The sequence below is a fragment of the Aptenodytes forsteri genome, unplaced genomic scaffold, assembly GCF_000699145.1.
Source record: "Aptenodytes forsteri isolate BGI_AS27 unplaced genomic scaffold, ASM69914v1 Scaffold2, whole genome shotgun sequence".
NCBI classification, from domain to species: Eukaryota; Metazoa; Chordata; class Aves; order Sphenisciformes; family Spheniscidae; genus Aptenodytes; species Aptenodytes forsteri.
Genome location: NW_008795695.1, coordinates 10,660,997 through 10,682,832, shown reverse-complemented (window position 1 = coordinate 10,682,832; position 21,836 = coordinate 10,660,997). Strand labels below are relative to the sequence as shown.

The 21,836-nt window shown below is 36.4% G+C and overlaps 1 protein-coding gene across 1 annotated transcript in view; it reads left to right on the top strand.

The window, feature by feature from the left end:
• BRWD1 (bromodomain and WD repeat domain containing 1) overlaps window positions 1-19,088 on the top strand; it is a 61,833-nt gene extending 42,745 nt beyond the window's left edge. Inside the window, exons 31-40 of the mRNA XM_009282994.2 lie at window positions 363-488; window positions 1,154-1,229; window positions 2,482-2,526; window positions 3,110-3,256; window positions 4,414-4,566; window positions 4,847-5,016; window positions 6,678-6,913; window positions 8,082-8,273; window positions 8,759-9,739; window positions 17,663-19,088. Coding sequence (XP_009281269.1) covers window positions 363-488; window positions 1,154-1,229; window positions 2,482-2,526; window positions 3,110-3,256; window positions 4,414-4,566; window positions 4,847-5,016; window positions 6,678-6,913; window positions 8,082-8,273; window positions 8,759-9,739; window positions 17,663-18,813 — 3,277 coding nt within the window. The 3' untranslated portion in view covers window positions 18,814-19,088. The remainder of the gene's footprint in view (window positions 1-362; window positions 489-1,153; window positions 1,230-2,481; window positions 2,527-3,109; window positions 3,257-4,413; window positions 4,567-4,846; window positions 5,017-6,677; window positions 6,914-8,081; window positions 8,274-8,758; window positions 9,740-17,662) is intronic.
• Window positions 19,089-21,836: the final 2,748 nt, after the last annotated feature.

The window sequence follows — 21,836 nt, the reverse complement described above, 5'->3', positions numbered from 1 at the left end:
AATTTAGTGGTAACAAATGCTAGTGCTTACTTGGCTAGTTGTATTAACTGAATGTTAAGAATGAAACCAAAGAGTGCTAGAATTTCACAAACTTTCTGAAGGTGAATTATCAATGAGTTGGAAAATGAGTGTTGGTTTTCCTTCCTTGAGTGAGTGTGTGTGTGTCTGTGTGTGTATACATATATATATACACACATACTTCAGTTTTCCATGTGAATGAAAAGTTTGAGACTGGTCTAATGAGACTTAAAACAAAGGACATCTATCTTAATCTAACATGGACAGAAAGATACAGACATAACTTTTGCAGTTTTTAAGCTTTTCAGCTTAGTATTAAAGGTGCAATGTTTTTCAATTTTAAGGAGAATCTCTGCATTGGTTTGGGAAGTAAGATACATTGAAAGCAATGCTAGGACCTTCAATGAACCTGGGAGCGCTATTGCTAGAGCTGCAAAAAAGATCACTACCCAGCTCTTAAAGTTTATCAAGTAAGTGGCATTTTGATCTAAGTAGTGCTTGAATACTCATGGTCTTAAACAGTGGGAGAGTATAAGCATCTTAATATCCCTTTGTTGTGAATCCTGCTTCTTTTGATTTCTTACTATTTTTCAATACACTGCAGGACAGTTGTCTAATTCTTTTTGAGTATTATCTTAACCAGGGAAATACTTAAATGTTCAGCATAGAGACATTTTAACTTTTTCCCTTAGCAGCATTCACTGGTATTTATAGTATCAAAATGTCACTTCATGTGAAAGTAGCTCAACCTATAAAGTAAGTTCTGTGCTGTCTAGCACATGTGTAGAAGTTTCTGTTGCAGTGTGTCTGACTTAGTTCAGTTGAGAGGTTTATTTTTGAAAGAGGTTAGTGTAGGCAGTCTTCCTGCAGGTAGATCAGGTGTGAAGGCCCCTTTCAAATCCCTAATGCTAATTTCACCCTCCTCCCCTCACGTCTTCTGAAATGCACAGTATAGCAGTTTTTCAGACATAACATTACTTTGTTCATATTATAATCATCTTGTGATTTTTATATTTCATTTAATTCTTAGTTACTGTCTTCCAGTTTGTGTGTAGCTTTTGGTTGTGGCTGGGTTTAATCTAGGAAATAACTATGGTTTTGCTATTCCAGTAACAGATATTTAATTGCATTACAGTGATCAGGGCTGTAGAAACATTTTTGAACTATGCAGCACAACAGATGATGAACAAGACTGTCTTGATGCTGATCTGGTAAGCTTTTTTTGTGGATAATTCCAATAATGTATGGTGGTAAGAAGATACCACCACCCTTCAAATATTTTTGGTAAAACTGCTCAATTATTTTTATAGAGATGTTTGTGTGTATTTATATATTTACATAGCTAATATAAACATGGAATATATTATGAATGTGGGGAATGATGTGAGGAGATGCTTTATTAAAATAATGTTGAGTTGTCAATATTCATTAAGTATAACAAATATGCATTTTGTGCTATGACTGTGTGCCATCAACTAGAACAATTCTTCTGTGTTTTGTGAGTGGCACTGTATTTCTGAAGCATGTTTATGTGCAGTAATGTAATATAAATATTTCAAGAGTACAGGAATAGCTATCTTTCATTGTATTTTTAATTATATGCATCTGGTTATTTCTAAGGTCAAAATTGTCATTCATATAGTCATAAATGCTAAAAGCTGACAAGCTGTATAACTATTGCAGTGATGCTTTGGCTCTCAATTTCTCTGTAAACCACAATATGAATCATGCATCACATTTGCATGCCTCTGAGAATTTAATAAAGTGTGTTTATCTTAAATCTGATAGAGGTAAATATGCACTGTTACGCAGTGAATGCTATCTGCAGTGCTGTATGTTTATTAATAGTGTACCCAAAACTGCCCAAACTTGATGTCTTTTTCACATTGTGGTTTCTAATTTGTCATTTACTAACAAGACTTCATGAAGTTGCAAAGTAGCTGCTCTCCCTTGCAGGTTAATATGTAGGGAAGAAATTACATTGAGTCGTATAAGTTCTTTATCTCGCTACTTCAGCATCACCTTAGTACTACCACATTGTAAGGTTTTTCTTTTTACCAAAAGTCACTTGATCACAAGATGTCTTTTCCTGAACTCAGGACAAACAAAAATCAGAAAGTTTTATGGTGTTTATTATCAGTGAATTGAATTACTGATAATCTTTAGTCATTGAGGTTCAAAGCTGATGGGTATCTTCTCATTGCAATTTCTGGTGGTGGTTTTTCCTTTGTATTAAGGACAAGTGTTGGAGTCGGGAATCTTCAGTGGTGGTATCTAGCATCTTGCTTTCCAAGTCTCTCAAATGCTGTGTTGTATTTTCTGATATGCTCATCTTCTGTCTTATTGAGAGAAATTAGAATAAAAATCTATTTTTACCACAGTATGAAATCTAATGACACTTTGAGCACCCATTACCTATTTTTTCATACATAATTTTTGAGATGATTGATTTATTTTGTGCAGGATGATGAAAAATGTCTTCCGAAAACATCATATAGAAGAAGAAAAGTGAGTTGGCTAATCTTTACCATATATACCCAAATCAGGTCTTGCAGGAAAAACTGGTTAACAGACTATATTGAAATTCTGTGGGAGTGATGCTTGGTTTTATAACAACCATAGAACAGAATTTTTCTGAATAGGTCTTGGCTGGTTTAATGCTTCTATACTCATTCTGTATAGTTGTCTAGGAAAATCTTGCTTACGAGTTTGATATCAGTGCTGTTCAGTGTAACAGTTTGCAGTTATCTGTGTGATACAGAACTAAAAGCATTATTCAGCTGAGATGCTTGGAAAAAGATATTTTGAGTGATGGATATTACTCAAATATTTTGAGAATAATTTGGTATCAGAAGGTATATTTTTGTGTGCCTTAGTTGTGTAGTATAAAAAAAACCTTGAAAAATAGTAAAAGAAAATTGTGTAATTTGTCAGATTAGGAGAAAAACCTGCTAGTAGTAGCCCTTTTTGTTATAAAACAGTATGTTTGGAGGTGCATTTTTCTGCTACAGAAATAATTCCAGACAGATTATCAGGTTTAGTTTTTCTTGCTGTATTTCAGTAATTCTTTTTTCTAACTTTTTTCCCCAAGGGACGGGGCTTAAAAACAAGAAAAAACGTGAAAACTGGCTATGATGAAAACTGTTGGAAGAAGCAGTGTATGGAACTGGTGAATTTAATTTTCCAGTGTGAAGATTCTGAACCTTTCAGGCAGCCAGTTGATTTGGATCAATATCCTGTAAGTTGCTCTTATTAACCTTGTAAGATATAAATATTATTTGTTTTTTTCCCTCTTAGCCTTTGGTACTGTAATAAGATCTCCACGTTGCTCTTGGAGCTCTTTGTTCTCTTTATGGCTTTAGTCCCAAACCACCGAAAGAAACTTGCTTTGCTCTGTGCTGAGAACTATGAGCTGTATGGTCTGCTGCATCAAGTTAACATCCAACAAAATACTGACACAGAACACAAAACAATTGTAGAGCAGTGGTGGTGTCTACAAACATCCTGATACCTTTTACATGGTTTGAAACCACTCACAGTCTTTTTTTGCTTGCTTTCTTACTGTCCCTTACAGGGAAATAGTTTTAGATAAATGTCTATGTTCTTAATTAAAACTAGTTTCTTGAGGGACAATCTACAAAACCTGTTTACTGAGCCTGAGCTATGAACTTGATTTGTTCCTTCTGTTTCTCTTAGCTGTTCATGGTATTCTTTGGGCTCTTTTTGTCTAAAAACCCAACAAACTTTAAAGGAAAACCTCTTAACAAGCATGCAACTGTTTTCCTATGGGCTTCACATCTAGAGTTTGGGTCTCACTAGAGGTTTTAAACATCTTGAGGTTCTCTTAAAACTCATTAACAGGAGAGAAAGATAGAGGTGTTTTTGGTTTGGTTTGTGTTTTTCTTTTTTGTTTTGGGGTGGGGTTTTTTTGGTTTTTTTTCCCACCAGATCGGTTTGTTTCTCATAGTAAAATGCATTAGGGAAAGGATTACATGATGATTTACAGCAGTCTCATTTCTCATTTTGATTAACAATAAAAACGTTGACGTGCATGTTATGTTACTGGGTAGTTTTTATTGAGGGAACTCAGGAGAATTGAAACTGGAAATCTGCATGTGCAAGCATGTGATAGTATATCAACTCACGATCTTCAGAAATTCTGAAGACCACCTTGAAAATGAGCAAGAGTTTGTATGGGATAATGTAGTGGAGACTTTACATCAACTAGTCTCAGCAAAAGCGTTGCTGTCTGCTGTGGTAGGTGCTTCTGTTTTCAGTTGATGGTGAAGATAATCTGTGGTCATCTTAGCTACCCTTAAATTATAGAAATAAAATTAAAAAGTGTTGTTTTTCCTTTATACCTTCTTGAATCTTTTTTTCATATGTTTTATCTAGGATTACAGACATATTATAGACACTCCAATGGACTTTGGTACAGTGAAAGAAACTCTGGAAGCTGGAAATTACGACACTCCAATGGAACTGTGCAAAGATATAAGACTAATATTTAGTAATGCAAAATCTTATACTCCAAACAAAAAGTCAAAGGTAGCTGTTAATATTGGAGGTGTTATGTTTTTCTTAATGAAATAAGGTATTATTTTGGAATTAGTTTGTTTATCAGTACTTTTGATAAAGCTGCTGGTTGGATAGAGAGTGGGGAGAAGTATAACAAAAATAGTTAATATGTTCATTTCTTGTTTATCTAGTGTTACATAGAATTGTGTGCCGTGCTTTTTCTATTTCTTTTCTGTAGAGTTTTTAATTTTAGAAATGTTATTCTTGGATGAAAGGTTCTGTTTTTAATATAAGCCACTTCCTTACCTAGATTTATAGTATGACCTTGAGATTGTCAGCACTATTTGAAGAGAAGATAAGAAGAATTGTTTCAGATTTCAAAAATGGTCAGAAACAGAATGAAAAACTACGAAGAAACCAGAGGTATACTAGAAGATTTCATAATCAAAGCTCAGTGCAGCATCCTACCAAAATGCTCAGGTAACCAAATTATGAAGATGTAGAGATACATCACAGCTGACTAATACTCATATTGACTGTCATATTTAGTCTATGAAGAAGAGAACAATTGGTTTATTAAATGGTTAGCAAACTCCGGTGAGACTTTTTTATAATTACTTCTCTTGCAGTAGGAAAGACATGCAAAAAAAAAAAAAGCAGTTTTTTTTGTAATATAAAACTGGCTGTGAAACAGTGACGGGACTGAAGAGTAGAAAGAGTTGGGTTTTTTGCTTTTGTTTTTTTTTAAATATTTCAGTCAGAAATCATGAGAAATGAAACAAAGATTTACTTGCTGTATATATTACAAAGATTACAAAGCTGCATAAATTAGGTGTTTTATCATGTACAGAAGAAAGCCAGTCCGATGGACTTTATTGACATTTTCACTTACTGTAGCATTCTGTTGGTAGCTAGATATGCCTTTTCTCTTTTGAAGGAAAACAAGCTTTTGACACAACTGCTGGTTGACATGATTAACTCATGTATTCTTAATTTGCATATGGGATGAAGTGAGACAAAATACAAAAGCTAAACATGGTAAATTGTTGAAACTGAGCTTATACCTTTCTGCTACTGCCCAGCCTTTCTTCTCTGGCAGTAAAAGGATAGGAATAAGAGTTTTAAGAACAAAAAAATCTAAGAATACATTTCTTCACTACGTTTGGCTTTCTTCTCTTAAAATTTCAGTGGATTACTTCTATGTTTTCAAATTTTATTATGCATACATGTTGGATGATGCTACAGGCATACCTGGCAACGAGCTTTAAGCTTTACTGGGAGTATTCCTTGGGTTCTCCTTTCTTCCCAGAGAAATAAACACACATCAGGATAGGCAGACATTTTCCTTTAAAACAACGCTTCTGCTCATGTCTGAAGAATTGTATGTGACTTGTTTACAACTCAGTGGTGCTCAGCAGGACTGAGGTTTGGGACTATTTGGGAGAGTGTTTGGATAGCAAAAAGAGCATATACATCTTGTGCGCCTAGATGAATATCTGAAAACCCGTGACTGTAAGGAAGCAACTGACAAAATAGTAGTTCTAAGTGTGAAAATAAGTGACTTATCAGGACTGCGTGTAGCACTCTAGCATGTATAGGAAGGAAGAATCGAATCAGTGAGTTTCTCTACAAACACACGTCTTATTTTAGACAGTAAACTTTCTCTAAAGATACACCTTCTTTGTGTCTTTGGAACTCAAGTTTATTGTGGAATAATGTGAGTATGCATACTACTTAATTTGAGGCTTATGCGCAATTAACAAGAGACTGGGAATTCAACAGAAATTGAGGCTGTTGTTGCAATTTCCTGGTAAACAGTAAGAGGACATTGCTGTCTAGAAGGCATTCAGTATTAACTTCTTTGTTTCTCAGAGCAGAGAAAGAATGTCTCCTCTTGTGTAACTTCACTAGGAGTCTAGACTATTATTTTAATGAAAGTACTTAATGCTTATCTTTGTCAAAGTTAAAATTGTCCTACACCATGTTAGCTCACAAATCTAACTACCCTTCCATAAATCTAAAATCGTATGACATACAGTTAGTTAAGCTTTCAGAGAGAAGTATTGTTAAAATACGTAATTGCCTTTAGTTCTCATAGTTTTACAACCTGTGTTGCTTTTACTTCTTTCCCCTTTCACTAGAAATTTGAAGCAGAAACCATTAAAGTCTCAGGCAAAAATTGAATCTGAGCAGGAAGATTCTTTTACTCAACCTACCTCAAGCAGAGCTGCCTGTGTTGCAAGCCATAAAACGAATGCTAGCAATTACAACCATAGTTCTTCTGGTGAATCCTCTGATTCTGCATGCCTGGCATCCTTTGAAAGGAATGGAAAAGCTAGATCCACAACACTAACGAATTGTTCTGCATTATCATCAGGTCAGAAATGGAATCTGTTTCAGATGAGGATTTTCATCTTGGTCTTATCTGAATTGTCCACTAATGTTTCCTTTCCTTTATAATTGCCATAATTTGCAATTGCATTCTAAATTGTTAAGCGAGGTTTGCATTTTTAATGTGAAATTTTAGACAAATTTTTATGCAGTTTGGGGTTTGTGTAATACAGAATTTTGTGTATTTTAATGAATTTTGGACACTTACTACATTATCAAATGTTACAAAAACATCTGTGTACTAAACATTGAAATTTCTGCTTTAAAATCCCATAGAATGCAGTAAGTTTACTCAACTTTGTTTAATGAAAAAGCTTGCACCCAAGCGGAAGTCTATCAATAGGATAGTTTGCTTCTTAGAAGCAGAGCTGTCTTGGTTGTAGATCCATTTTGCAGTCAAGTGGATGGTATTTTTTTTGCAGCTTTTACATGGGGATTCACAACAAAGCTGAATTGGGTAAGATTGATGATAAGAAAAAGTTGACCTGCTAACTACATGGTTACTTGATGCTCTTTAAGTCTTACCAAATAGAATAATAGAATTTCTTCATTTCAAGCAGCTGTTCTAGGAAAGCGGTTGTAGTGAATTAATGTCTCTTATTTGAGAGGAAAATGTAGTGTATTCGATAAATGGTACTATATAAAATACAGGTTATACACCCATATATGTTACATAAAAATTGTCATCCAAAATTAGCAGAAGTGACAGAAGTTCCCCGAGACATAAAAAACCTTCCTGTCTTTTCCTTCTTTCCCTACACTGCACCTTGACAAAAATTCAGCTGCTTTCAAAGTATAAGAATGCAAGTCCTGGTAAAAAAAAGACCTGTCAGAATATGTTTTGTGTTGTTTTTTAACATGCTTTTCTCTTAATTCTGTTATTTGGAAACAGCTGTGTTATTTTACTTGAAACTTAAATACAGGTTAAAGAAGCTTCCTGTCACTGAACACTGTATAAATATGGAGTGGTATATTTTGTAGAGCTATCAATTTCATACGTGTAAGACATTAAGGCATGATAGTGTATTGTAAGATAATACCGTGAGGAAATTTTGAAGGTTTCCTGGTTCAGCAAAATGTAGCTCTTAACCGGAAGCTAACTGTATGTTTAGAATTTTAATTGACAATTTTTTTTTTTTTTTTTTTTTTAAAAGAAAGTGAGATAGAAGGTTCTTTGGTTTCTTCATCTACTTCCTCCTCATCTTCATCCTCTGGAAGTAGCTCAGAAGACAGCAAAGAAAGCTCTGTGGCTCTTGTCTCACCTCCACTACACAATGGTGTATGTAGAAGAAAGAACAGCAATCGCAGGATAACTAGAAATCGAGCTGCTCAGAGAAAACAAATAGGTAAGATTTGAGTAGTTTTCTTGTGAACGGCAAATAACACAAGTGTGTATATATATAACTAAATGTAATTAGTATTTTTAAAATTGTTGTATATGTAAGATACTAACTTTTTGATCGGTGGTAGTTCTGAAGCTCTCAAAATACTACACTCAACTTTTAAAAAGATTTTTTTTTTTCCAGTGCTTAGGGGAGGAGGGCAGAAACCAAGAGCCGAATGAGACGGAATGTGTTGCAACATTTTATATCTTAATGAAAGCAAAAGCAGTAATTCTTAAAGAAGATCTGATTTTCACAAAAATTAGAATGAATTAGAAATTTTTTATATAGCTAAATAATTTTTCTTGGCAGACAACAAAAGCACGTAACTATTACTAGGAGTATATTTCATTTGTCATGTCCGTGGGTTGAACCTGTTCCAGATTTGACAAGACTTAAAAAGCTGCTATTTTTTTGTTTAAGATACTAATCTATCCTTTCCTTTACAGGAACACTTCTTCAGGAAAATGGGAATACAAGAAAAACTGTCAGGAAAAAGTTATATGGAAGTGACTCTGAAAATACTTCGGTGGTGACATCCGAGTCACTCAGTAATAGTACTGGTAGACATAGAAAAACTCCACGCAGGAGTGCTGCTGTGGCTGCTAATAAGTTAAGGCTAATGAGTGATGTGGAGGAAGAGGTTTCAAGCTCAGAAAGTATTGGCATTGGATGCAAGAACAGGAAACTGCCTCACCGAAATGCCTCAGCTGCAGCCAGGCGAATGTTACTGGAGGGGTCTGAGGATGATGTAGGCTTAAAGTCTGAAAGTGAAAAAGAAATAGAAGAGCAGCTTACCAAGAGGAAAATTCTTTCTCAACCTGGTTCATCTGCTGCACGAAGAAAATTTGTTAGCGAATCTGAAAATGGAACTTCAGATTCGGAGACGGACACACAGATGAAGCAGAAAAACTGGCAAAGCAACGGTCATAAACAGTTACGTGGGACAGTCCATTCCGTATCTCCCAAAATGAAAAGTCCCACCCTAGACTTTTCGGAGGAGGACTCCAAAAGCCGTAACTCAGAGGATGGGAGCAGTCAAAAAGTTTCTGATGAGTCAACATCAGCACATAATAAGCCTGCAGTGAGCAACTCTGAGGATGAAGTGGATTCTGAATCAGATAGATGGAATGGCAGAAAAGCAACTGGTCTGCAGCTTGCTGCTCCTTTAAAAAAAGCAAAAGTCTTGAGTGAGTTAGAGGACACAGCAGAATCTGAAACAGAAGACAGAGAGGATGGGAGAAGTTTTGTGTCAGAGAGCTTGGTGCCAACTAGAATTGCAGGGAGTTCAAAATCTGGACCTGGTGCCAGCTTCAATCACTCTTCTGATACAGAATCTGAGACAGATTCCAATAACAGTAATTACTGTGAAACTTCTTCAAAAACAAAAAAGAGGAAGAGAAAAGGAAAAACAAAAATTGTTAGAAAAGGTAAAATTTTTAAAGTTAATGTATCTAACTCTTGAAACTGATTAGATGAAGGAGGCAGCATAAGATTAATGACTGGGAGGATTTGGACTATACCAAGTGTAACAGTGTTCCTTGTTGTTCTAAAATAACTATAAATGGGGGAAGGAGAAATGTAAGGTGTGATGACGGTGTCTAGAAGTCTAGACAGGTTTGGAACTGGGAGGTTAGCAAACACAGCACTGAGAGAAAACTATTACAGTTTGGTGTAGTTCTGTGGTATTTAGAATTCAGACTGAACGCTGGCCGTTCTTGTGCAATTCAGGCGATACATTTCTCTATGAAAAACTTGTCATTAAATCATGATTGCTCTTTCCATATTTAACTTGCACTTGCTTATCTATGTAGCAGTACTAATGCTAAAATACCTATTCTGAAGTAATATTGCTGTGCGTGCGTGTTGTGACAGTTAAATTTGAGAAACGCTGGCTTTCAGGTTGTTGGCACAAAACTAAGCAATATTCTGAAGGGTGCTTTGAACGAGTTCTATGGTATGTAGCTCAAGGTAGCAGAAAATCTCAAAAGGAGCAGTACGTTCTCTTTCTTTGGCCTGCTCCTTGTTTTGAGAATTTCAGTAGCAAAAACCCTGTGGTTTGTAGTCCTGTTACCTTGAGTTTGTGGGTGAAGTAATAGTTCTTACTGTAGATTATCTTAATTTTCTGTTGAAATTTTCTGTGCTAAAGCAGGCTTACAACCATTATTTTCAGTTGAAGTAACTTTATAGTCTTTCAAAATGAATTTGATTGAAGGATGTTTTATTTATTCTTACTTCCGTGGTGTACACTGGAACCTGTAACTTGATTCAACTTTTGGATTTTATTCGGTCAGTGATGTGTAGTGTCCTTAAGACAGAGAGGCACTTTGATGGTGCATCGGTAGTGTCTGGCTTTTCCCAGATTTAACATAGAGGGGTTTGGGTGGTTTGCAGGGGGGTGCTGTTACCGATGCAGTGGTGACCCTCCTATTCCTTGCTTGCTTTAGTTTCGTAGGTCCATGGGTGTCTACGCAATGTTGTATCTAATTGAAGCATCATGTCACATGCTCTAACTACATTATCGTATTGATAAGACATTATGTCTCTGTAAAGCAGTTAACAGCCAACTGAAGGGCAGAAATTCCAGATAGTTGCATTTTTATTTTCAAGACTTCATTATATAGCTTTTGTTTTATTATTAAGGTGCAAAGACTAATCTTTCCCAGCGGTCTTCCTCACCCACCTCCCTCAAACAAAGCAGTCTGCATTGTTTAGCCTTAACACGTGGGTTTACAGGAATTTACTTATCAAAAGGCTTTAAGGGAATTAAAGAAAAAAGGTACTCAAGCTCAAGGGGGTTGGTTGGCTGTTTTCCATACCAAGCATACAAAACAGAATTGAACTTTCCTGGTTCACATCGTATTCGATCAGAGTTGAAGACTGTCATGTTTGGAGCAAAAATTCCTATCAGTGTTTTCAGTTACTTCCCACATCACTTAATTTGGCAATTGAGAAAAGAAAGAGCCATCTTCAGTACTGCGTTATAAAAGAGTAAAATCTTTCTGTGTCTAAGCTGCTTCCTTTCCACTGCTCAGTGTCAACTGAATGCTGCCTTGCCAAAAAATGAGGTGGGTGAAAGGATTATTTGGAATTAAAGAAAAAAGGTACTCAAGCTCAAGGGGGTTGGTTGGCTGTTTTCCATACCAAGCATACAAAACAGAATTGAACTTTCCTGGTTCACATCGTATTCGATCAGAGTTGAAGACTGTCATGTTTGGAGCAAAAATTCCTATCAGTGTTTTCAGTTACTTCCCACATCACTTAATTTGGCAATTGAGAAAAGAAAGAGCCATCTTCAGTACTGCGTTATAAAAGAGTAAAATCTTTCTGTGTCTAAGCTGCTTCCTTTCCACTGCTCAGTGTCAACTGAATGCTGCCTTGCCAAAAAAAAAGGTGGGGGAAAGGATTATTTTTGACAGCATATATATATTTTTTTTTTTTCTTCCAGACTGAGTAAATTTTTAACAGCCTCGTAAGTTTGATTGTTTCACATTTTTGTGCCCTCTCAGGTAGTGGCTTTGATACACACTTGTAATGCAGCAGTTTAAGAATCTTGAGGAGAAAATGATTGTCTCAAGATGAATCTGTCTTGACAGTTTTCCACAAGGAATACTTACTACTTTTTAGTACAAAAGATCTTAGTATTTATAGCTACTAAACTTACTGAAAACATTTCTTAACGTTTTAACATTAGCAATGTGAAAGGGTGCCAGATGGACCTGAGGAGCAGCAATAAAGAGCTGCTGAGTTCTGTAATTGGCTATTGAACTCTAGACTTGTCAGAAGTATGATGCCATAGTCACCTTCTAAAACTTAAGAAAATTGGGGGTGGGAATCTTTTAATATCTTTATAGAATTGAAAATCTTACTTGAATGTCTTTCATATGTAAAAACTCCCAAGTCAAATATAAAACTGTTTTGGGTTTGGGTTTGTTTTTTTTTTTTCCCCCCCCAGACTTGTGCCATTACCCTAGACTTGTCAGAAGTATGATGCCATAGTCACCTTCTAAAACTTAAGAAAATTGGGGGTGGGAATCTTTTAATATCTTTATAGAATTGAAAATCTTACTTGAATGTCTTTCATATGTAAAAACTCCCAAGTCAAATATAAAACTGTTTTGGGTTTGGGTTTGTTTTTTTTTTTTTTCCCCCCAGACTTGTGCCATTACTTTGAGACGATTTGAAGAGACTTTAAATATGGCAAAAAGGGAAGGTATTTGTACAAATACTTCATCTAGTGGGAATTTGTAGCTTTTGGAGTAGGCAGTTAGTAACATTTCCCTTATCAAGCTTGTGTAACACCTCATTTTTAAGGGGAAAACAAGACTGGTTAATTTTAAAAACTTCCCTTGCACTTTCTGTGTAAATGTTTCAAGTTAAATGTGTAGAAGCTGTCACACTGGGTAGCCAACACTGTGCTTTTGGTCTCTTTAGCTTGTCCTTTGAATGTAACGTGGATGTTTTCACTGTTTATATTGTAGTGTTGTAAAGCTTGATGAAAATCTGGTTTCTCTTCTTGCCAGTTCTTTAACACTGGTTAAACTGTAGCTTCTGCCTGTACTGTACCTTTTATGCCCATGGGTGTGAAATGTTAATTTGTCTTCCAGCTCTAACTTGGAGCAAAACTCCTCTTACTCATATTTTGTCTCTTAAACTCTTTGGATGATGTCTCTTTTTTTTTGGTTAATTCTCATCCTTTTACTTTGGCCATAGCTTCTTTAGTAATCAATGTTCATCCACTAGGTAGAACTGCCAATCATAAAAGCAAATTCAGCATTGTTTTCCATGTGTGGTTGGTGCCAGATGTTGGCAAGTATCAATATGTGTTATCAGTTAGTTGCCAAAGGCTGCATTTGCTTAATGATGATAACAACATTCACGAAGATTTTAATGAGAATCAGTAAGAAAATAGTATATTTTTTACTTTAATATCTACCTTTTTGCTTTAAGGGGGGCTCATTTATTATGGAACAGTCTTACTTTGCACAAAATGTTTAACATCCCCTGCCCTGTATAACCACCCGAATGTTGAGGTGCGCGCACAGCAGAATGTCGGTTTTTTGTTTTACCAAAATTTTTAAGCTAATGCCCTTTTAAAACTCTCAAATGAAGAGAACCCATCTAAAGGAAATCCTTAAGGGGCAAGAGCGAGTATGACTAAATTTCTACAAGGCCATGAAATATGCTCTTTAAAAGTCAGTAAGGACAAAATACAGTAATGAATACTTGCATTGTTTGGGTCTCATTGCACAGTCGTCTGCCAAGAGAGCTCAGTATACTGTTAACTTAGTGAAAAACTTAATGTTACGTTCCCAGTATGTACAGAATCAGGATGGTTAAGGACATAGGGCCAAGTCTGAGATTTCTTTCATGCGGAAGGTGAATAGGTCATTGTCCTGTACAGTGTTCCTTATAGGCAAGTAACTTTCGGGCATTCGGTTTTCTTTACATTGTGAGTTATTCCCCCTGTTCTGTTGAAATGCTAGTTGTCCTGATAGCTAGCTTTGGACAATGTTTACTGCAAAACACAATATTTATTTTCTGTTTCGGTTTATCTAATCTTTAATCTAATTTGGGATATTACCGCAGATCGTCACATAATTATTTTTAAATTAGCAGATGCCCTTTTTAGCTCTTTTTTCTCGTCAACGGTCAATAGATCCAACAACAGGTGTGCTATTAGCACAGTCTAGTTTACTGTGGTTTGCCAAACTGATGCATGTGTTGCTCTTTTCTAAAGAGACTGTAAGTAGGAAGCTAAAGTTGTTTGTACTTCTAAAAGTTACTGTTAGGTACTGCTGGAGTATATGCATGCTTTTATTTAAATACATACATATAGGCACATATGTATTTATGTAATATCTGTTTTCAAATAAATATATATTATCTCTATATATAACTCTATATGTACTACACAATTAACCAGCTAAGCAATTTATGTGGAAACTTTGCTTTGGTTATTTTTTTAATATAGATACACTATATATAAAATAGAGTATATTTTAATATATAAAACATATAATATACATTACAGTACTATATATACTATTTTATATAATTATTTTATATAATATACATTATGGATATATAGTATATAGCATGTTTTTGTATATATTTAAAAAAAAACAAAACTAAAGCAAAGTTTTCACATAGATTGCATGGCTGGTCAGTAGGGGTTGGGAACCACTTTGTGGACTGTAGTACACCCTGCAGATCAGCTGATGTCGTGGTTTAACCCCAGTCAGCAACCAAGCACCACACAGCCGCTTGCTCACCCTCCCCCTGCAATGGGATGGGGGAGAGAATTGGAAGGGTAAAAGTGAGAAAACTCATGGGTTGAGATAAGAACAGTTTAATAATTGAAATACAATAAAAATTAAAATAATTTTTTAAAATGCAATGAAAAGGAAAACAATAAAAAAGAGAGAGAGGAATAAAACCCAGGAAAAACAACTGATGCAGTTGCTTACCACCTGCTGACCAATGCCCTGCCCAGTCCCTTCCCGCGGTCACCGCCCCCCAGCCAACTCCCCCCACTTTATATACTAAGCGTGACATCGTATGGTATGCAATATCCCTTTGGGCAGTTTGGGTCAGCTGTCCTGGCTGTGCCCCCTCCTAGCTTCTCACTGGCAGAGCATGGGAAGCTGGAAAGTCCTTGACTAGTGTAAGCACTGCTCAGCAACAACTAAAACATGGGTGTGTTATCAACATTGTTTCCATCCTAAATCCAAAACACAGCGCTGTACCAGCTACTAGGAAGGAAATTAACTCTGTCCCAGCCAGAACCAGGACAGCTGACTGGAGGTATGGCTAGATATTCCTGCCCAATATTGCAGCCTGGACTTCCAGGTTTAGAGTTTGATGGCCTGAACTCCAGGACAGCTTGTCACAGTGGTAAACTTGGTGGACAAGGCCTTCGTATCTTGGTGCCTTTCTTTTAAATGCTCTCCCAGTTTTTGTGGGTAGTGGAGTCTGTTTAATCCTCCCTCTTCCTGCCTGTGCAATCTCTTTGTACCTTTGCAACATTTAATTCAGGATTTTCGTTGTGTAGTTTCATTAAGCTTTAATTAAAGCTTTAATTGAAAAATAGGGTGGACTTTATACAATTTTCCTCCCAATTTAAGATTTTGCATACAAAGTATAGATTTAATATTCTGGGAGCGTGTTGCAGAAAGGCTGGACTCCTTTTAGTCTTGTATTCTATTTTATGAATTAGCTGCTGAAACTTTGAAAATATACATAATCTGTTTATTATGATACAGTATGTTATGATGTACCATTATATTTACTTACAGTATTTTCCTGTTTCAAGTGTAATTTACCATGTTAAAGTTCTTTGCTCCTGCCCGTTCAGGCTTACCTCATAACAGTTATTAGCAGCAGCCGTATGTTGTGTACGTGTCTACTTGATAGTATTGGAGGACAGAGTATAATTTAAGCTTTAGCTCCTCATTTTTTTTATTCTGTGAATTAGTTCACCTTTTATACAGCATTATGCAGTATTCAGCAGAAATGTGTTATGTTTTGGCCATAAAATCACAAAGTACAAATAGTAACAGTAGTAGTGTTCATGTATAATTTCTGGAAACTGTTAGAAAAGACAGTAAATTAATTATCCTTTGGAAACATCAAAATAGGAATATACTTGAGTAGTACATAAAAGGATTTACATTGAAATAATGACCAGATTTGGTGTCTGAAGAGTTTTAATATTGGTACTCAAGCTGGACATTTGAATTTGTATCCCATAACTTTTCTTTTTACTTTCTATAGTACATCTTCATTGCATTTATTCTTGTCAGAATTTAGGGGAAATGTTGCCCTGTCCTTACCTCACAGGTGAGGAATTGGGGAACAAGAGAGTACAAATGACTTGTAGTGTTAACACTTCTGGTTAAGCTGGCCAGAAGGAGCAAGGAACTGAACCTTACCCAGTTTTAAGTCTCAGGCTAGTGTTCCTGTGTCTGGGTGGCTGTCGTTCTGGGAAGGCATTTGGCCATTAGCAGTTCAGACAGTGGAAACAAAGTTAGCAAGGCAAGCTTGTTTCATCCCTCTGTAAAGGAAGAGGAGAGAGCATGCCCTCTATAAACTCCTCGTTTCCCTAAACAACTTCTTGAAAAAATAGTCAGTTGCCTAGTGTTCTGCAAATACACAGCAGCTGCCATGATTTTTCCCTTTGCTGAGTACAGGTAGAGAATAATCAAAAGTAATGAGTTTAAGCTAGAACAAATTTGACTGTTATCAGGAGATAATAGGCTAATATAATGTAGGGGCTTTAATGGAGCACGTTTATCCATTTTGCTCATGAAATCAGTAACAGCTACAAAGAAATAGGAGATGGACAACAATCTTGGGAAAACTCGCTATTTTAGCAGAAATGTGTTTTGCAAAGTTAAATTTGGTTGGTTTTTTTCATCAAGTCTATGCAAATAAATCTACTCCAAGAACAACTGCTTTTAATTTTTATTGATACCTATGAGTAATTCTGTTTTATTTAGAAGGTAAAAGTTTAAACCATTGAACTTAGTAGCATCATTCACATTATTTACAGATTGGATATTTGTTTTAAAACCCTACATAAGAAGCAAGTGCTGTATTAAAAATACTGAATGAAAGATTCACTGTTAGAAGCGATCTTACTGTTAAGTCGCTAAGGAACTGAACGGTTTAAATGTTTTCTATGTATGTGAAACAATTCTAAAATTGTGAAATCCGTCCGGGGCTTATGTCTACTTAAAATATTATCATCTCTTTTTTAGAATTAAAAAAGTCTAAAATGTGTAATAATTCATTTTGAAAGTTCATCCTAGTAAGAAAATGATAGCTTCTAACAATGTAAGCGTTAGTAATATGAAAGCAGTTGTTTGCTAAGTTAGGTAATTTGTAATTTCTAAGCTAATTACTAAAGTGATGCTAAAGAATGTTACTTTCAAACCCTTTCGTTATCTCAAAGCAAGAGAGTAATCCTGAGAGTTAAAAATAGGCCTGGGACTGGCTGACTGTATTTTTAGTAAAGGCTTAAGGTAAATTCCACATAACAGTTGAAATTAAAAAAAAAAAAAAAAAAAAAAAAAAAAAAAAAAAAAAAAAAAAAAAAAAAAAAAAAAAAAAAAAAAAAAAAAAAAAAAAAAAAAAAAAAAAAAAAAAAAAAAAAAAAAAAAAAAAAAAAAAAAAAAAAAAAAAAAAAAAAAAAAAAAAAAAAAAAAAAAAAAAAAAAAAAAAAAAAAAAAAAAAAAAAAAAAAAAAAAGCTTTTGTGTATTTTGTTACAGGTGGTAGGTTTGTGCTTAATAAAGTAATTATTTCAGGAATGTCAGTTATTAAAAAGAACTTTTAAATCTTTATTTTGTAGAATCAACACCTGAGGAGACTGGACAAAGTGCAAAAGTGCTCAGGAGCAGGACATGCATCATTAACTACAAGAAACACATAAAGCTGTCTAATGTGACTGAGAAGAAAAATCCACGCAGATGTGCCACCTTGGCAGCTAATAAGATTAAAATAATGAGCAATACAAAGGAAGAATTATCAAGCTCTGAAAGTGTTTACACAGTAAAAAAGAACAGAAGGCAGCTTCATGGCAATGTGTCTGCAGCATCCAGGAAGAAACTGATTGGCAACTCAGAGACAGATGCTTGCTTAAAGTCTGAAAATGAGAAAGAACAGCTTTCTGGCAGAAAAAAACTTTCCTGCCCTGATTCATCTGCTCCTAAAAGGAAATACATTAGCGAGTCTGAGAACGAAAAAACAGAATCTGAGGCAGAGATAAAAGTGACGCAAAAGGAGAATGATGATAACCACAAGCAGGCACACAAACCAGTCTGTGCTGCAGCTCTCAAAAATCTCGAATACGACTCTTCAGAGGAGAATTCCACAAACCACAAGATGGAAAACGGGAGAAACTGGGGAAGTTCTGGTCAGTCAGCTTCAGCCCCCAACCATCGTACGAGCAACTCTGAAGAGGAGGTAGGTTCTGACTTAGCTAAACACGAAACTAAAAATATCAGAGAAGTATCAAATAAAAAATCTAGAGCATCTTTCAAAAGATCAAAATTATTGGATGACTTCAAAGAAGCAGCAGAATCTGAAATGGGGGGGAAGAAAGATGAAAAAAGCTCAGTATCGGAGAATGTGGAAGCACCTGGGATGGCAGGAAGTTCAAAAGCCAGTTTCAATTGTTCTTCTGATTCAGACTCTGGAACTGATAACAGTATCTACAGTGATGCCACAGAAACAAGAAAGAGGAAAAGGAAATCGGAAATCGTTAGAAAAGAAATTACCAATTCCAACTCGCCTAAGCCTTCCAGAAGACCCCAGCGAAGGAAACGTTGGAAACCTAACCAAGAAAATGACTCTGAAGATTTGGATTACACCAAATACAGAAGAGCTAATCGGCGTTCTAAGATAAGAACTCGGAACGGCGGTAGACGGACTGTGAGATACGACGATTGTGACGACGACGACGATGACAGAGGTTTAGATGATGTAGATTGCGAAACGTAACCTTAAAAGGAAAAGCCAGCCCACTTTTTTTTTTTTTATGGTAATAGCACTAGAACTCACAATGGATGCTGGCTCTTCTTTGTCCTACATTTCAGGGAATATATTTATATTTTTCTATGAAAAAGTTATGAATGTGATTAGATGATGACTTTCTCCTTTTCATATTTTGACTTGCACTTGCCTGCCCATGTAGCAGCATTTAGCACAGATGCCAAAATGTGCCTCATTATAGGGGCAATTTTTTGTCTTTACTGGTATTTTATTACATATAACGAGTTAAAAAAATGTTAAAACACTGCGCAACAGGTTAATAGCAGTATGTTGAGTATTATTGTTATGGGTGCTGCAATGGAATACTACCTAGGTCATACAACATTCAAGAACAGATTGCAAACATCTCTAATGCTGTACGAAATCAGACACAATAGCAACAGGCTTATAAATAATACTGTACACTATAAAAATCTGGCAGATGCTAGCGTTGCATCAAAAAAGTAACGAACGGTCGCTAGGCTGATAACTTTACAACTGGTGTGAGTACAGATGTTAAATGTTCTGTACTTCCATTATTGCTAACATGCAACTAGAACCAGTTACCAGTGAAAAAGCATGTTTGCCAATTAAAAAGGCATATTGGTGCTGGTGAAGAGAGAGTTTATGCTGACAGGTAGTACTATCATCATTAATGTGACTTCTATACTGTAAACTTAAGAATATGAAATGCAGGTGAACTCTTGGGCCTAAGGGGTTTTGTGTGTTTTCTTTATAAAATAGAAAAACAAACAAAACATTTGTTCTGTTTTCTTTATGCGTGAAAAGCTTGAGGTGCAGGATTCTTACATTCCAGACCTTTTTGCTACATTTCTGTTGTTCTTCCATATTTAAATTTTTAAGTGCTTTAATGTTAGACTTCGCATCGATTAAACCTTCTCAGTTTCTGATTATTGCAGTACATCTCCTATTTTTGAAACGTTTGAGGTGGCTGTTGTTGACAAGAAATAATTCTTGCATAGAAGAGGGGAGAAAGTTTCCCCAGGAAAAATGTGTACGTTCTTGGTTGGCCGCGTATCGACCGCAAGGACCCATAGCAGCTCTCAACCCTTCCCTTGCTTTTCCCTGCAGCTGTGCGGGCGGAAGCCCCACCATCGCTGCCTTCATTCCAACACCAGGCGCTTGGTGATCTCCGCTCCTTCCCCACGCTCCACTACAGGTTTCCTCCCGCTGCTCTGCTGGTTCCCTTTCTCACGCTTAGTAAGACTTAGTGATTCCTGGCCTCGTTGTTCAATAGGAGATATGTTAGAATCTTAGGTTTATCCTAACCCAGCTCATTTCAACTGAAATAGCAAGTTTGCAAATTAGTTTTCCAGCAGATTGGACTTGGTAGTAGCATATGGAAGGGGTTTGGGTGGGGGAAAGAAAAAAGTTAGTGCAGCTGCCTGATCGCAGTCGTTAATGCCAGAACTGCTTGTACAAACAGAAGTGAAGGAATGGAAAAGGGAGTCCCACACGCTGCCTACCAGCGGTCAGTGAGAACCACTCCTCTGACGGCGTCGCTGACCTTACGTGCCAAAAGGTGTACTTACCGTCACGTCATTTTGGTATCTAGAATGTTATCTCAGCATAGAGAAATAATTCCCCCCCCACACACACACTTAAAACTTCTATATGAACTCTGAAAATAACCTAGTTTGTATCATTCTTGCCCCAGGAATTTTCTTTCTTTAGAGCATAGTCCTCAATATGATAGGGTAGAATTTTGTAAATTCAAGATACGTGTCTGTCTGAATTCTTTAAGTTGGTTTCTAAAATATGAACATAGTTATGTTTAGTGATGAAACTTCGAGGTGGCTTTGTGTATCTTACCTTTTAGGGGCAACTTTGTTAAAAGAGACTATGTCAACTGGTATTTTTATATTATCCATAAACTGAATGCGTTGTTCAGCGGCTGCTTGTGATCAATGTTCTATGGAGTATAACCTCCAGTATAGGAATAAATACTGGTAAAATAGGTCTTAAGTGAACGTCAAGAGTTTTCATTAATCTTAAGTTTAAACAGCTAAAATTGGGCTGGTAGGTTTGTATTTCTAATTCAGGCTTAGACTTAAAAAGACTGTTTTCTTTCTCGCCCTTTTTCAGATGCTGTATTCTCTGTCATACCGCACTCATGCACTACGTGTTCGTGGTGAGCCCTGAAAGCTGGGAGAAGGTCCTGGCCTCTGCATTTAAATATCTGAGAGGGAACTACCGGCTTAGGGACCGTAACGCTTTTATTTTATAAGCAAAGCAAATGCTGTTTTGTATTTCCTAGTTTTATACATAGAGACGGGTTCCAAAGAGCCAGTAGGAGGAGACATGATTAAACTGGAAAGGGACTTGTACTCTTTTCACCCTCCGAGTTTGGGAATTTATTTATTTATTTATTTATTTATTTAAAGGCGCATGCTTACTCTTTCTTACCGGGACCAGCTCTTTCAAGCTTTGCAGAAAGCAGTTCTTCCATCTTTCTTGTAACTTTAATCCTTCAGCATTCTTTATTTGGTCTAGCTGTACTCAGGGAAGTAAAGTGACTTAGACGACCTGTAAAAGTAGTGTCTTTATTTAAAGCTGCTTAATGCGATGCATTTGTAAGCCGGGTTGGTTGTTGGGGTTTTTTTTTTTTGGGGGGGGGAGGGCCGGGCCGCTTTTCTTTTGGGGTTTGTTTGTTTTTTAAAGCAGGACCTGAGTCTGGTACAGTGACTAGGCTAACGGGCAGCACGGAGAGAGGAGGATACCGAAAGTGCAGGACAGAAGCGTAGGAGAATCAAACTCTTTAGTATTGAAGACTTTTATGATGTACTTGTAGAAGTGGACCGAAGTAAAGCTATACATCAACCTGTAACGTCGCTGTACTCTTATTTGCACACGTCTGGTACGTTTTCCCTTGCTGCGTTGGGGTTTCTGTCCCTGTCCCCCGGCCGCCCGCGCCAGCCCTCGCCCCGTGCCCCGGACCGCGGGCGGGGGCCGGGAAGCGCTCTTCGGTCCGC